This window comes from Aotus nancymaae, unplaced genomic scaffold, assembly GCF_030222135.1.
Source record: "Aotus nancymaae isolate 86718 unplaced genomic scaffold, 86718_ANA_hifiasm-v0.15.2.pri h1tg000015l_1, whole genome shotgun sequence".
Classification (NCBI taxonomy): domain Eukaryota; kingdom Metazoa; phylum Chordata; class Mammalia; order Primates; family Aotidae; genus Aotus; species Aotus nancymaae.
Window position 1 is genome coordinate 4326679 of NW_026988427.1, and position 14979 is coordinate 4341657.

General features: G+C 42.5%; 1 protein-coding gene and 2 non-coding genes across 3 annotated transcripts in view; all 3 read left to right on the forward strand.

The window, feature by feature from the left end:
• ATP6V0E1 (ATPase H+ transporting V0 subunit e1) overlaps window positions 1-14979 on the forward strand; it is a 51906-nt gene that overhangs the window by 36284 nt on the left and 643 nt on the right. The window contains exon 3 of the mRNA XM_012461153.3: window positions 1962-2091. Within this exon, the coding sequence (XP_012316576.1) occupies window positions 1962-2055 (94 nt within the window). The 3' untranslated portion in view covers window positions 2056-2091. The remainder of the gene's footprint in view (window positions 1-1961; window positions 2092-14979) is intronic.
• LOC135275205 (small nucleolar RNA SNORA74) lies at window positions 2600-2800 on the forward strand. The gene has a single exon (XR_010342902.1). It is a non-coding gene; the product is annotated as a small nucleolar RNA SNORA74 (small nucleolar RNA).
• Window positions 13669-13809, forward strand: LOC135275187 (U4 spliceosomal RNA). The gene has a single exon (XR_010342888.1). It is a non-coding gene; the product is annotated as a U4 spliceosomal RNA (small nuclear RNA).

A 14979-nucleotide genomic window follows, 5' to 3' on the forward strand; every position in this document is an offset into this window, starting at 1 on the left:
TTGGGCTTGTTTACCTTAACCCTGCCCTCCTCCCCCGACCACTGCCCGCCAGTAAGAGAAGTTCAAATTCATACACAGTAGACCTTTGAATAATGTGGAGGTTAGAGGTTCTGATCCCCTGCACAGTTGAAAATCCATTTATAACTTTTAAATTCTCCCAGATTTAACTACTAATAGCCTACTGTTGATCAGGGGCTTTACCAATAACATAAACAGTCAACACATAGTTTTTATATGTATTATATCCTGTGTTCCTATAATAAAGGAAGATAGAGAAAAGAAAATGTTAAGAAAATCATAAGGAAGAGAAAATATATTTACTATTTATTAAGTGGAAGTGGATCGTCATAAAGGTCTTCATCCTTGTTGTCTTCATGCTGAGTAGGCTGAGGAGGAGGAAGAAGAGGGGTTGGTCCTGCTGTCTTACGTGTGGTAGAGGCAGAAGAAAGGGTGGAGGAGGTGGAAGGGGAGGTGGAAGCAGGAGAGGTGGGCATATGAACAGACCCAGGCATCCAAGTCAATCTGCATGGTTCAAACCCATGTTGTTTCAGGGTCAACTGTATTTTGAGTAGGAACTAAAGGCAGTGTGTATTCTGCTTCATTCCCCTGTCTGCTCAAGTGTTACCTCCTTCTCTGACCACCCTGTCAAAGTAATGCCCCCACAAGCCATTCTCTATTCCTTCTCCCTGCTTGATTTCCTTTGTAACAGTTATCACCTGACATTATATTATGTAACCTCTGTGAGGATAAGGACATTTCATTTTTCTTCACTGTATTTCTGAGGCCTGGAACCTAGTAGGTGCTCATTAAATATTCCTTTAGTAAGTGAAAAATGGTTTGAATAGCCAGATATTTGCATGTTGTCTTTTTGTTCTTTGCTTTTGTCTGAGCTCAAACTTTATTTGGCATATGAATTACCATATCATATATAAGACCGTTTATGTAGAACTTTGTAATATAAGAAAATTTAAAGATAATTTTTTTTTTTTTTTTTTTTAGAGACAGAGTTTAACTCTGTCACCCAGGCTGGAGTGCAGTGATATAATTATAGCACTGCAGCCTTGAACTCCCAGTCTCAAGGGATCCTCCTATCTTAGCCTCCTGAGTAGCTGTGACTACAGGTGCAAGTCAGCAAACCTGGCTTATTTTTAAAAATTTTTTGTAGTGACAGGTTCTTACTGTATTGCCCAGGCTGGTCATAAACTCCTGGCTTTGACTGATCCTCATCCTTTCAAAGTGCTGGGATTAAAGACATGAGCCACTGCACCCAACCTATTTTTCACTTTTAACCCTGAAGTAAGATATGACATCATTGTACTTAATTTATAGTTAGTCTGTAATACAGAGCAATACCTTGTTATTTAGATTCTGAAGTAAACTGGGGACAAGGTAAATGCCCATTTTGTTAAGTTCCACAATAGGATGTGTTACATATTTTAGTGGCGATGGGGATTAGAGAAGGGGATCTTACATGTTATAGTCTAATTGGAAGATGATAAGCTGAAATCAAACCTTTCCTTTACCAGTAAAAATCAGTGTGTCATATAGGTTGTGGGTCTTAACATCTGGAGAATGGATAAAATAAGACCTGTTTTTCCTGAGGTTGGACGTTATGATGATGATAAATTGAGATTAGGTGAAAATACTTTGAAGCAAAGATATCATGAATTCAGGAAATCTTGGATATTTGGAAAGATAATCAGGTAATGAGAGAAAAGACAGAAACATACTGCGATGAAGCCTCACTGCCTTGTGATATGTCTCAAGATGAAGGCAGGCTACGTCCTGGGAAACGTTTTGTTATCAGACGTGCTGCTGTTAGCACAAGGCATGTGGAAGGTTTGGTATGAATGGAATAGATTTAAGTTTCGCTAGTACACTTTTTCCATGCTAATTAAAAATGGTCATTTTCCAACATGATTTCACCACTTTATTGTTGTTCTCTCCCATCCTTCTTTTAGTTGGCTAATTGCAATTCTGGCCCAACTCAACCCTCTCTTTGGACCACAGTTGAAAAATGAAACCATCTGGTATCTGAAGTATCATTGGCCTTGAGGAGGAAGACATGTTCTACAGCACCCAGTCTTTGAGGTGACTATGTTTGTGACCTTTCCCATCAGTATGGTCAGGAAGTCAGAGTCTGCTGTGACTTTTTCTCAGCATTTTATGGCCATTTTAACACATGACAAGGGCAAGCTGCTGAATGCAAACACGATCTGAAGTGCAGAAATAAATTTGGTACTTAAGCCATTCACCTTACCTAAGTCTCTCAGTAAGATTCTCTTTAGATTCTGCTATTACCCTGCCTTTTTGAGTGAATACAGTTTGATTTATAAAATTAAGCTTGCATGTACTTTTTCAGACACAGATCAAAAAACTAACTATTTAGGGCTGGGTGCAGTGGCTCACGCCTGTAATCCTAGCACTTTGGGAGGCCGAGGTGGGTGGATCACCTGAGGTCAGGAGGTCAAGACCAGCCTGGCCATCATGGTGAAACCCCATCTTAAAAAAAAAAAAAAAGTAACTGTTTGTACTTAGCATTGTGAGATCCAGCAACTTTAAAAAGTGGCTGGCAGATTTAAAATTGAGCAGGTTTCTTTCCAGTAGTAGTCAGCCGTCCGGACAGAACCGTTCCTGTGATGGTGTTACACTGCTGGGAGAGGAATGTCTTGTCTTCATCCAGTTGCCTCCGCCACCGTTCTGGTGGCTTCTGGCACTGGTGCAAGACAGAGCTGTGCTTCCCTGAGAGTGTGCTAAGCATTCACTTTGGCTGCTTAGTTCTAGTCTGGGAGCAGACAGAAAAAAAAAATTAAGATGGTTTCTGAATGCTTTGGTTGAAGAAAGGTGCCTGTGTTAGTTTGTTTTGTGTTGCTATAAAGGAGTGCGTAAGACTTGGTAATTTATATTTGGCTTACAGTTCTTCAGGCTGTATAAACATGACACCTGCATCTGTTTGGCTTCTGGTGAGGCCTCAGAAGGGTTTTACTCATGGCAGAAAGCAAAAGAGAAACAGGCGTGTCATATGGTGAGAGAAGGAGCAAGAGAGAAAGGAGGAGGTGCCAGGCTCTTTTAAACAAGCAGCTCTTGTGTGCATTAACAACTACTTCACTCATTACTGTGGGGTGTATTAGTCCATTTTCATGCTGCTGATAAAGACATACCCGAGACTGGATAATTTATAAAGAAAGAGAGGTTTAATGGACTCATAGTTCCTCATGGCTAGGGAGGCCTCACAATCATGGTGGAACATGAAAGGCACTTCTTAACAGAACCAAGCAAAAGGGGTCTCCCCTTATAAAACCATCAGCTCTCATGAGATTTACTACCATGAGAACAGCATGGGGGAACCGCCCCCATGACCCAAACACTTCCCAGTAGGCCTCACCTCCATCATTGGGGATCACATTTCAACATGAGATTTGGAGGGGACAAAAAATCCAAACTATATCAGTGCCTTTTTTTTTTTGCAGTGGGGGGTGGGGGCGCAGGGACGGAGTCTTGCTCTGTCATCCAGGCTGGAGTGCAGTGGTGGTGTCTCAGCTCACTGCAACCTCCGCCTCCCGGGTTCAAGCAGTTCTCCTACCTCAGCCTCCTGAGTAGTTGGGACTACAGGTGCATGCCACCCAGCTAACTTTTTGCATTTTTAGTAGAAACAGGGTTTTGTGTTAGCCAGGATGGTCTCCATCTCCTGACCTTGTGATCCCCCTGCCTCAGCCTCCCAAAGTGTTGGGATTACAAGTGTGAGCCATCACACCTGGCCCATCAGTGCCTTTTGAAAATCAGTTGTAGCTTCTATTTTGTTCTGAGGGTCAGAGAGGTTAGGAGTGGTATAGTGGAAAGATTTATTCGCTGGCTGAGAGTCAGGAAACCTCTTATTTAATTTGTTGTGTTGTTTTCATTATTTTGTTAAGTGGAGGTTAGCTTTAAATGCCTTGACTAGATTTGAGTGCAACTTTTTTAGCTTTTTCGGTGTTACTGTAAACTGTGTATTGCCTCCCATCAGGAGAAACAGGATGTCTGACTCTCCTATTTTTAGTAATGCTAATGTGATCACTGGGTTCAGGTAAGTTTCCTTCAATTGTAAAGTTCTTTTTTGTCAAGTGATTTTATCCATAGATGATCATAGCCTGACGGCAAATGGTGATTTGCTGCTGCTTTTTTTTTTTTTGAGACAGGATCTCACTCTTGTCACTTAGGCTGGAGTACAGTGGCACAATCACAACTGACTGCAGGCTTGACCTCCCTGGATTAAGCATCCTCCTGCCTCAGCCTCCCGAGTAGCTGGAATTATAGTCATTTGCCACCATACCTTAATTTTTTGGTTTTTGAGACAGGGGCAGTGGCACCATCATGACTCACTGCAGCCTTGCACTCCTGGCTCAAGTGATCCTCCTGCCTCAGCCTCCTGAGTAGCTGGGACTTCAGGCATGTGCCACCATGCCTGGCTAAATTTTAAATTTTTAGTAGAGACAAGGTCTCGGTATGTGGCCCATGTTTTGGCTAATTTTTAAATTTTTATTTATTTTTTTATAGAGATAGGGTCTCTTTCTGTGGCCCAGGCTGGAGTGCAGTGGTGTGATCATGGCTCACCGCTACTTGAATTCCTGGGCTCCAGGGATCCTTCCGCCTTAGCTATCCAAACAGCTACAGTCATGCAGCACCACATGTGACTAATTTTTTTTTTTTTTTTTTTTTTTTAATTTTTGTAGAAACCAGGTCTCACCATCTTGCCTAAACCGGTCTCAAACTCCTGGGCTCAAGTAATCCTCCTACTTCGGCCTTCCAGAGTGTTGGGATTAATAGCCATGACCCACTATGCCCAGCCACAAATGGTGATTTTCCAGTTCTATCATTATTTATTTATTTACTTCCAGCCAGAGTCTTGCTCTATCGCCTAGTCTAGAGAGCAGTGGCTCGATGTCGACTCACTATAACCTCCGCCTCCCGAGTTCAAGGGATTCTTCTGCCTCAGCATCCCAAGTAGCTGGGACTACAGGCATGTGCCACCTGTAGTGGCTAATTTTTGGTTATTTTTAGTAGAGATGTGTTTTTACCATGTTGGCCAGGCTGGTCTTGAACACCTGACCTGAGGTGATCCATCTGCCTACACCTCCCAAAATTCTGGAATTATAAGTATGAGTCACCATGCCCACCCAATTTCTCAGTTGTATTATTACCTATGTATTCGATGAATTGAAATGCTTCTATAAAGATTTCCTGCTGGGCACAGTGGCTTATACCTGTAATCCCAGTACTTTGAGAGGCTGAGGCAGGGAGATTACTTGAGCCCAGGAGTTCGAGACCAGCCTGGGCAATGTGGTGAAACCTTGTCTCTACAAAAAATACAAAAATTAGCCAGGCAAGGTGGCGCACACCTGTAGTCCCAGCTGTTCAGGAGGCTGAGGTGGGAGGATTGCTTGAGTCTGGGAGGCGCAGGTTATAGTGGACCAAGATCGTACCACTGCACTCCAGTGTAGGTGACAGAGCAAGACTATGTCTCAAAAAACAAACAAAAAGCTTTTCCTCATCGACAAATTATTCAGTAGCCTTGAAATATAGATCATAGGACTGGGCACAGTGGCTCATGCCTGTAATCCCAGCACTTTGGGAGGCTGAGGCCGGTGGATCACGAGGTCAGGAGTTCGAGACCAACCTGACCAACATGGTGAAACCCTGTCTCTACTAAAAATACAAAAATTAGACGGGCATGGTGGCACGTGCCTGTAATCCCAGCTACTCAAGAGGCTGAGGCGGGAGAATTGCTTGAACCTGGGAGGTGGAGGTTGCAGTGAGCCGAGATGGTGCCATTGCACTCCAGCCTGGGCAAAAGCAAGACTCCATCTCAAAAATAAAATAAAATAAAAATAGGCTGACGTGATGGCTCACGCCTGTAATCCCAACACTTTGGGAGGCTGAGTCAGGTAGATCATGAGGACAAGAGATCGAGACCATCCTGGCCAACATGGTGAAACCCCGTCTCTACTAAAAATACAAAAATGAGCTGGGCGTGGTGGCACACGCCTGTAGTCCCAGTTACTTGGGAGGCTGAGGCAGGAGAATTGCTTGAACCCGGGAGGCGGAGGATGCAGTGAGCCGAGATCATGCCCCTGCACCCCAGCCTGGCACCTGGCGACGGAGCGAGACTCTGTCTCAAAAAAAATAAATAAATAAAAATAAAATAAAATGAAATAAATAAATAAATACAGATCATAAAGAAATACAGGAAATGTAGAATAAAGATTTAGTTCTTTTAATTTTCATAGTAAGATGTTGGTGGCCAAGTTACTTCCAGGGTATTCAATGAGATTTTTTTTTTTTTAATTTTAAATAATTACATTTTTTACCTTTTTTATCCTTTTTATGTTGTTTTGGTTTGTTTGTTTGCTTGTTTGCCCATGAGAGCCTGTTTAGGCTGGCTTCTACGTCCTTTTAAAGTTAGTTTTTGGTAGTTTCCTCACTTTCTGACAACATCAAGATGTCCAGGCCCCTCTTGTATATTTCCTGTCCCAGACTTAGATTTAGCTGTTCCTTCAATTGCTTTCTAAATTTCCCACTAAAAGGATGTCTGGTTTACTAGTCAGTTCTCAGGCCCACTTGACCCTAGTTCTGTTCAGTGGAAATGGTGTTTAAAAATCATGATGTGAGTGCTAGGTGTGTTTGTTGCTGCTGGGGTATAATTGCTTCTAAGACTTTTCAGTGGAAAGAACCAGGAAGTATGTATTTTTCAGAAGAAAAATAATCTTAAGTTTACGTTAGTATTTTCTCTTCAAATATAACATTACAGAGTTTTTATTTCTTTGGTTTTATACTTGTATGTGTACTCAAAATCCTTGTTCCTTTTTTTTTTTTTTTTTCCCGAGATGGAGTCCCACTCTGTTGCCAAGGCTGGAGTGCAGAAACCTTCACCTCCAGGGTCAGGTGATTCTTCTGCCTAAGCCACTTGAGTAGCTGAGACTACAGGCACACTCCACCACACCCAGCTAATTTTTGTGTTTTTGTGTTTTTTTGTTTTTCTTTTTTTCGAGATGGAGTCTCACTCTGTCACCAGGCTAGAGTGCAGTAGCACAATCTCAGCTCACTGCAACCTCTGCCTCCCAAGTTCAAGTGATTCTCCTTCATCGGCCTCCCGAGTAGCTGGAACTACAGGCATGTGCCACCACGCTCAGCTAATTTTTCTATTTTTAGTAAAGATGGGATTTTGCCATGTTGGCCATGCTGGTCTTGAACTCCTTACCTCAAGTGATCTACCTGCCTTGGCCTCCCAAAATGCTGGAATTACAGGTGTGAGCCTAACCTGAAAATTCATTTCATGCCTGACCTGAAAATTCTTGTTCCTTAATAACAGTAACTTTTATTATTCTATTTTATCTGAGGGTCTCTGTCACCCAGCCTGGAGTGCATCACCACAGCCTTTGCCTCCTGAGCTCAAGTGATCCTTCTACCTCAGCCTCCCAAGTAGCTGGGACTCTAGACACACGACACCACACCTGGCTAATTTTTTGTATTTTTGGTAGAAACAGGGTTTCACCATGTTGCCCAGACTGGTCTCAAACTCCTGAGCTCAAGCGATCCACCTGTCTTGACCTCTCAAAGTGCTGGGATTACAGGTGTGAGCCTCTGTGCCCAGCAAAATACTTTCTAGATAACGCTAGTATAACTAATAGATATGAGTTCATCAAGTTCTGTTTTCTGAGGTCACTTAAAATAACAGCTGGTACAATGGTATGTGCCTGTAATCCCAGCTGCTCAGGAGGGTGAGGCAGAAGGATCTCTTGAGTTCAGGAGTTTGAGACAAGCCTCGGCAATATAGCAAGACCTCATCTCAAATAATAATAATAATAATATATATATATATTTTTTACTGCAAGATACATATTTTTATTTTGAGGCAAGGTCTCACTGTTGGTCAGGCTGGAGTGCAGTTGCATGATCTTGGCTCACTGCAACCTCTGCCTCCCAGCTCAAGCAATCCTCCCTTCTCAGCCTCCCAAGTAGCTGGGACTACAGGCACGTGCCACCATGCCTGGCTAATGTTTAAATTCTGTAAAGATTTCGCTGTGTTGCCCAGGCTGGTCTCAAACTCCTGGGCTCGAGTGATCCACCCGTTTCAGCCTCCCAAAGTGATGGGATTACAGGTCTGAGCCACCACGTCTGGCCTGTGATTATTATTATTTCCCCTGACAGTATTGTCACCAGTTTGTTAATACAGTTAGACTAAGTTGTGTTCAATTTATTGTGTTTTTTTCTATTTTTCTTGCTGCTGTTTTTTGAATATGTAAAACATATTTCCAAAGTCAAATTATGAACAAGATATATTCAGAGAAATCTATCCTTTCACTGTTTCATTTTGCAAAGATTAAGCAAATACATCTATTTATATACATATGTATTCACACACATACACACTGCTGTTACAGAAAAGATCATCAGTTACATATCCTATTCTGTACCTTGTTTTATTCACTAAACAATATATGCTAGAGATCGCTGCATGTTGGCATATACAGATCTTTCTCATCTCTTTATAGCCATTGATATCCTTTCGGATTATTTCTAGTCTTTTGCTATTACTCATAAAGCCACAGTGCCATCCTATGCATATGCCATTTTCTGATTTTGCCGGTGCTCTTTAACGTAGCCTCCTTGAAAATGGAATCTGTGGTTTAAAGAGACATACAATTTTTCTAGATACTGCTGCATTGTCTTCCATAGAGATTATACTGTTTTTGCATTCCTACCAACAGTACATGAGTTTGTTTCTCCACAACCTGAACTTTGCCAATTTCCCCTTAAATATATATATTTTTTTATATATGTTTACACGTGTGCGTGTGTGTGTGTGTGTGTGTGTGTGTAAGAGATGGAATCTCACTATGTTACCCAGGCTGAGGTGTCAAGTGATCCTCCTGCCTTGGCTTCCCAAAGTGCTAGGATTGTAGGCATGAGCCAATGTGCCTGGCAATAATACCAATTTTTTTTTTAACCTGCCTTTTTCATCAAGTTCTGTTTTCTACTCTTTATTTCAACTATAGTGAATGTTAGCTAAGGCTGTTGATTGGGGTTTAAAGCTGAGAACTTCAGGCCTCAGTTGGATCTGGTTCCAGCATTACTTTTCACTTAACTTCTCTGAGTTTCATTTCCTTCCATTATAATGAGAGAACTGGGCCCTTTGACACTAAATAACACTGGATGGGTGGATCTGAAGACATTTTATCTGCTTATTCTTTTCACTCTCAAGTCTCTGTCAACCTGAATAGTTGACAGATTCCTCATGTTTTCACTCTGGTGAAAACAGCACAAACTTGGGCTGCTTGAAACCTTTATACTAAAGATGGTTTCTTTAAAAACAAAATGCCAGGAAGTAGGAGGGCACAGCCAGGCGATCCCTAATTATGAACATCATGTCATGCCTATTCTGCATTCAACAGAATTATAACAGTAGCGAACTCTAAGACTTTGGAGTTAACATATCAAGAGAGCTAATCTCTGCCTAGCATTAGAACAGACAGGCTCTTAAGACAGAAGGACTTGACTTTTTGGATGGTAAAGTCGAAGGACTGAGCTCTGTTTACCTTTTGAATTTTTGACTTTTACCTAATGATGAAGTGATAAAGGAATTTAGAAAGTAGATTTGGGTCTGACCTCACCTGATAAGGAAAAATGTTTGATTTTATACATGATTTATTTTAAGAGGCCAGATTTGGAAAGTAGGTATAAGCCAGTCATGGTATTCAACAGAGAAAAATGGGGACCAGTTATGAAAGCTTTAGAATAATCTTATATAGATGAAATGGAATCAATCCAAAGAACACACTGTTAAATACATAGCTGATCTTTTGCTGCTTTAATCACTGTAATTGTCATGATTATCTTTCCCGAATTAAAGAACTGAACCACAGCCTAATGAGAGGCTGAGTTATAGCACGTTATGTTTATTGGCTGGAAATAAACGTGTCCAGTGCTCACTCCATCCCTGGCTTTGCCAGCCTTGTCTGCTCCCCTTAGATTCCTAAGTGTGCCTTCATAAGATGTATATGGGACTCTGATGTCAAGGTTGCTGTTTTTGTTAATGTTCACTTTCCCACAGCCTTGTGGGTTATAGTGCTACTATGGAATCTCCTTGGAGGAGTGGCTTTGGCTTCAGACCCAGTGTCCTGGAAGTTACTTGGTTTAGCACAGCATTGTTACCTGGTAGATGAGCTGATATGGTTGACCACAGTCTGAAGCCATAGAAATGCTATCTATTTTATTATAAAGTCTGGGCCAGGAAGGAAATAGAGGATATTGATAATTAGGCCTCTGCCCTGTGCAAGCTGTTTTTCTATGCATTGCAAAAATACTTGGGTGCTTATGAGGTGTATGGTACTAAGTAGGGATTTCAAAGAAGACTGGGCTTCAAAGGGGTTTGTGATCTGTTGGGAGGTTGAATTAATGCATACTTGGGAAAAGTTCAACAGTGCAAGGTGTTGTGTGGTTAAAAAGTATATTTTTTACTCTGACCACTCTGGCTGAGTATTCTGCTGCCACTTCAGACTCAGCCATGTCTCCATTTCAGTTCCCAATATCATAGTTTTCCCTGTCAGTGTCGGAACTTGTCGCATCTTTTTTCTCCTCTTCCTCAAATCCATTTGCTCTTGTTTTGTCTCTTGTGTCTGCCCTTCCTTTGCAATTCCTCCTTCAGGCATCCAGACTTCTGCCTCAGCTTACTACAGCTCTGAGTTATGGCAGGGGCTCCTCATCTGGTGTCCCTGGCTCCACCTTCATTTTCTGCAGAACACCACTCTGTTTCTTTTCTGATGTAGCACTTCCTGAAATAGATCGGCTTGCCTCAGAAACTGTCAGTAGTTGTCTGTGGCCTGCAGCAGGGTTTTTTTGGTTTTTTTTTTTTTTTTAACCTAAGGGTCCCTGATTGTAGAGTACATGCCCTTTGAAATTTGATATAAAATGTTGTAAGCACACAGCTGTTTTACCAGGGTCACCAGCAGTCCCATGAGCCATAAAAGATAAGAATGGCTAACTGCAGATCATGTCCAGCTCTCTGACTTGACGGTCAAGGCCTTCCCTTCCCAGTCTGCCTTTCTTCTCACTGCTTTCTGCCCCAGGCCCTAGTGATACGGGCCCTACTATTTTCATGTTCTTGATCTTATTAGCTCTACTTGGTTTTTCCCGACTCTCACTACCCTACTACATTCATCAATTTAGAAAACAACTTAGTAAATACACTCTCCTGTGAAAATTCCTTCTGCTTTCTAGCCTTAGTTCACCCATTCTCTCTTAATTCTTTCTGGTGCTTTCTCTTTCAGTTCCCAGCTGGCAAATCCTAGCACTTCCTTCCTTGGCCACTTTGTTTCAAAGTGATTTCTTTTCTTCCTAAACGTATTAAGCTCTCCAGTTTTTGCCATTCATTTGGTGGTACATTGCCCTGAATCGTTACATACATGCTTAACTCCTTGTATTTAACCTCTTACAATATATATAACCTTACATATCATAGTAAAGAAGGAATTATTTTGCAAATTTATCTGAAATTTTTAAAAAGATAAAAATTAAACCCAACATATCCTTTAAGAATTATATTCACTTACTCTTTCCTGAACAGATTTCTTGATTAATATTTTTATGTTATCTTCATTGTCAGTTTTATCTTTTTTTTTTTTTTTTTGAGACAGTCTCACTCTGTTGCCCAGTCTAAAGTACAGTGGCACGATCTTGGCTCACTACAACCTCTACCTCCTGGGTTCAAGCGATTCTCGTGCCTCAGCCTCCCGAATATCTGGGATTATAGGAAGGTGCCACCATACCCGGCTAACTTTTGTATTTTTAGTAGAGATGGAGTTTTACCATGTTGGCCAGGCTGGTCTCAAACTCCTGATCTCAGGTGATCTGCCCCGCCTCCCAAAGTGCTGGGATAACAGGAGCGAGCTACTGTGTCTGGCCCATTGGCAGGTATTTGTTTGTTTGAGATGGAATCTCATTCTGTCACCCAGGCTGGAGTTCAGTGGTGCGATGAGGCCAGTGTTACAGTGAGACAAGATCACACTACTGGCTGGAGTACAGTGGTTTGATCTTGTCTCACTGCAACATTGGCCTCCCAGGTTCAAGTGATTCTCCTGCCTCAGCCTCCCTAGTAGCTGGGATTACAGGCATGGACCACCACGCCTGGCTAATTTTCATATTAGTAGAGATGGGGTATACCATGTTGGCCAGGCTGGTCTCAAACTCCTGACCTCAAGTGATCCACCCACCTTGGCTTCCCTAAATGCTGGATTACAGGCATGAGCCACCAAATCTGGTCCTCTGTCAGTTTTATCTGATGGTAACCTTAATGACTCCTTTATTTTGCAAAATGAGAACATGGACCCTTTGATTACGTTCTCCAGCCCCACCCACAATCAGCTATTTCATATCAAAGATGATAAGAATATAGGCTTCCTTAATTTACTCCAAAATCAGCTGGACACAGTGGCTCACACCTGTAATCCCAGCACTTTGGGACGCCAAGGTGAGCAGATTGCTCAAGCCCAGGATTTTGAGACCAGTCTGGGTAACGTGGTGAAACCCCATCTCTACAAAAAACAATACAAAAATTAGCCAGGTGTGTTGGCACACACCTGTAGTCCCAGCTGCTTGGGAGGTTGAGATGGGAGGATCTTGAGCCCTGGAGGTGGCAGTTGCAGTGAGCCGTGATGGTGCCACTGCATTTACTCCAGCCTGAGTGACAGTGAGACCCTATCTCAAGAATAAATAAATAAATAAAAATTTACTCCAAAATCAAACCACGTGAATTTTCCATGTAACATATGCACGTTTACATTTTATCTATTTGTTTATTTATTTATTGAGATGGAGTCTTGCTCTGTCTCCCAGGCTGGAGTGCAGTGGTGCAGTCTCTGCTCACTGCAACCTCCACCTCTCAGCTTCAAGCCATTCTCCTGCCTCTGCCTCCTAAAGTGCTGGGATTACAGGCATGAGCCACCACGGAAGCTGGGACTACAAGCATGTGCCACCACGCCCAGCTAATTTTTTGTATTTTTAGTAGAGATGGGGTTTCACCAGGCTGGCCAAGCTGGTCTTGACGTCCTGACCTCAAGTGATCTGCCCTCATCGACCTCCCAAAGTGCTGGGATTACAGACATGAGCCACCATGCCCGGCCTACATTTATTTTAAACTGGCATCATTGATCTTGAGTGAAAACTATCCCCCATTTGTATATAGTTTTTCAAAAGTGAAGGCCTATTTTTCTTTTTTTTTTGGATTGTTTCTTTGTCAAAAAATACCTATACTACGAAGAAGTCTAATCAGTGTGTTCTTAATGGAAAATTAACAAACCATATATATTCACTACTTCAGTATTCTCAGGTAAAATTTATTTTATTGGCCAGGTGTGGTGGCACATACCTGTAATCCCAGAGCTTTGGGAAGCCAAGCCAAGAGGAAACTTGAGCCCAGGAGTTTGAGACCAGCCTGGGCAATATAGTGAGACCCCATTTCCACAAAAAATTTAAAAATGAGCTGGGCATGATGGAGTGGGCCTCTAGTCCCAGCTACTTGGGAGGCTGACGCAGGAAGATTGCTTGAATCCGGAAGATCAGGGCTGCAGTGAGCTGTGTTTGTGGCCACTGTACTCCAGGTTGGGTGAGGGAACGAGACTGTCTGAAAAAAATATTAGCTTTACGCAGTGGCAGTATTGTAGCCAATGAGGTTTATCCAAGGCACGATTATTGTTCATTGAAAGCTTTTCCCAATATCCCGCCGTGACGACTTGCAGCATAGTCGGCATTGGCAATTTTTGACAGTCTCTACGGAGACTGAATTAAAAAGAAAAAAGAAAAGAAAAAAAAATTATTTAATGATTAGAGATAGGGTCAGGCTCTGTCACCTCGACTGGAGTGCAGAATGGCATAATCATAGCTCACTGTAACCTGAAACTCCTGGGCTCTAGTGATCCTGTCACCTCAGCCTCTGGAATAGCTGGGACTGCTGGTATGTGTCATCATACTGTAGAGAGTCTCACTATGTTGCCCAGACTGGCCTCAGGCGATCCTCCCACCTTGGCCTCCCAAAGTGCTGAGATTACAGGAGTGAGCCACCATGCCTGGCCTAAATTTGTAATCTGCCTGGTACTGATATTTGTACAAAGCGGCTGTTCTGCTGGCCTAAGGAAGAGAGCAGAAAATTATCGCTAGATTAAGTGAAAGATTTTATGAGGCTTTCAAACTACAAGAAACAAGTAGCTCTGGTAATTGCCACTCCTTGGCCTGATGTTGTTTTCCTAGTACATTGTAAATATAATCTGATTAGGGCATGATAGCTCACGCCTGTAATCCCAGCACTTTGGGAGGCCAGGATGAGCAGAACGCTTTAGCCCAGGAGTTGGAACCCAACCTTGGCAACATGATGAAACCCCATCTCTACAAAAAATATAAAAATTAGCCAGGTGTGTTGACGTGCCCCTGTAGTTCCAGCTACTTGGGAGGCTGAGGTGGGAGGATCATTTGGGCTTGGGAGGTTGAGGCTGCAGTGAGCCGAGATCACGCTACTGCACTCCAGCCTGAGTGACAGCGAGACCCTGTGTCAAAAAATAAATAAATTAAAAGATGGCATTGAGTTTAAGCTACTAGAAAAAGAAAAGTGTCATTTGTCACCTACACTCGAGATAGCCAGAATGGGGAGCAAGCTAGAAGACAGCCTCGAGTACAAGACCAGTGCAAGGAGCCTGCTCCCTGGGAGCCCGGCCCCAGAGCAGAGCTCGCCATGCCTTTGGGAACCTTGCTTCCATGCTGTCAGAGGGAAGGGAAAAATACAGATTCTTGAAACTGTGATGAATTCATTAGATTCCTGCACCATCAATCTCAGTCAGCTTCACTCTTCCTGCTTTCTGTGACATAGACTGTTACTTGTGTTCTTCGGTTCAGCAGTGTCCTTGATTACTGGACCTTTTGCCACAGCCCTACAAAACCTGGCCAAACTTGCACCAG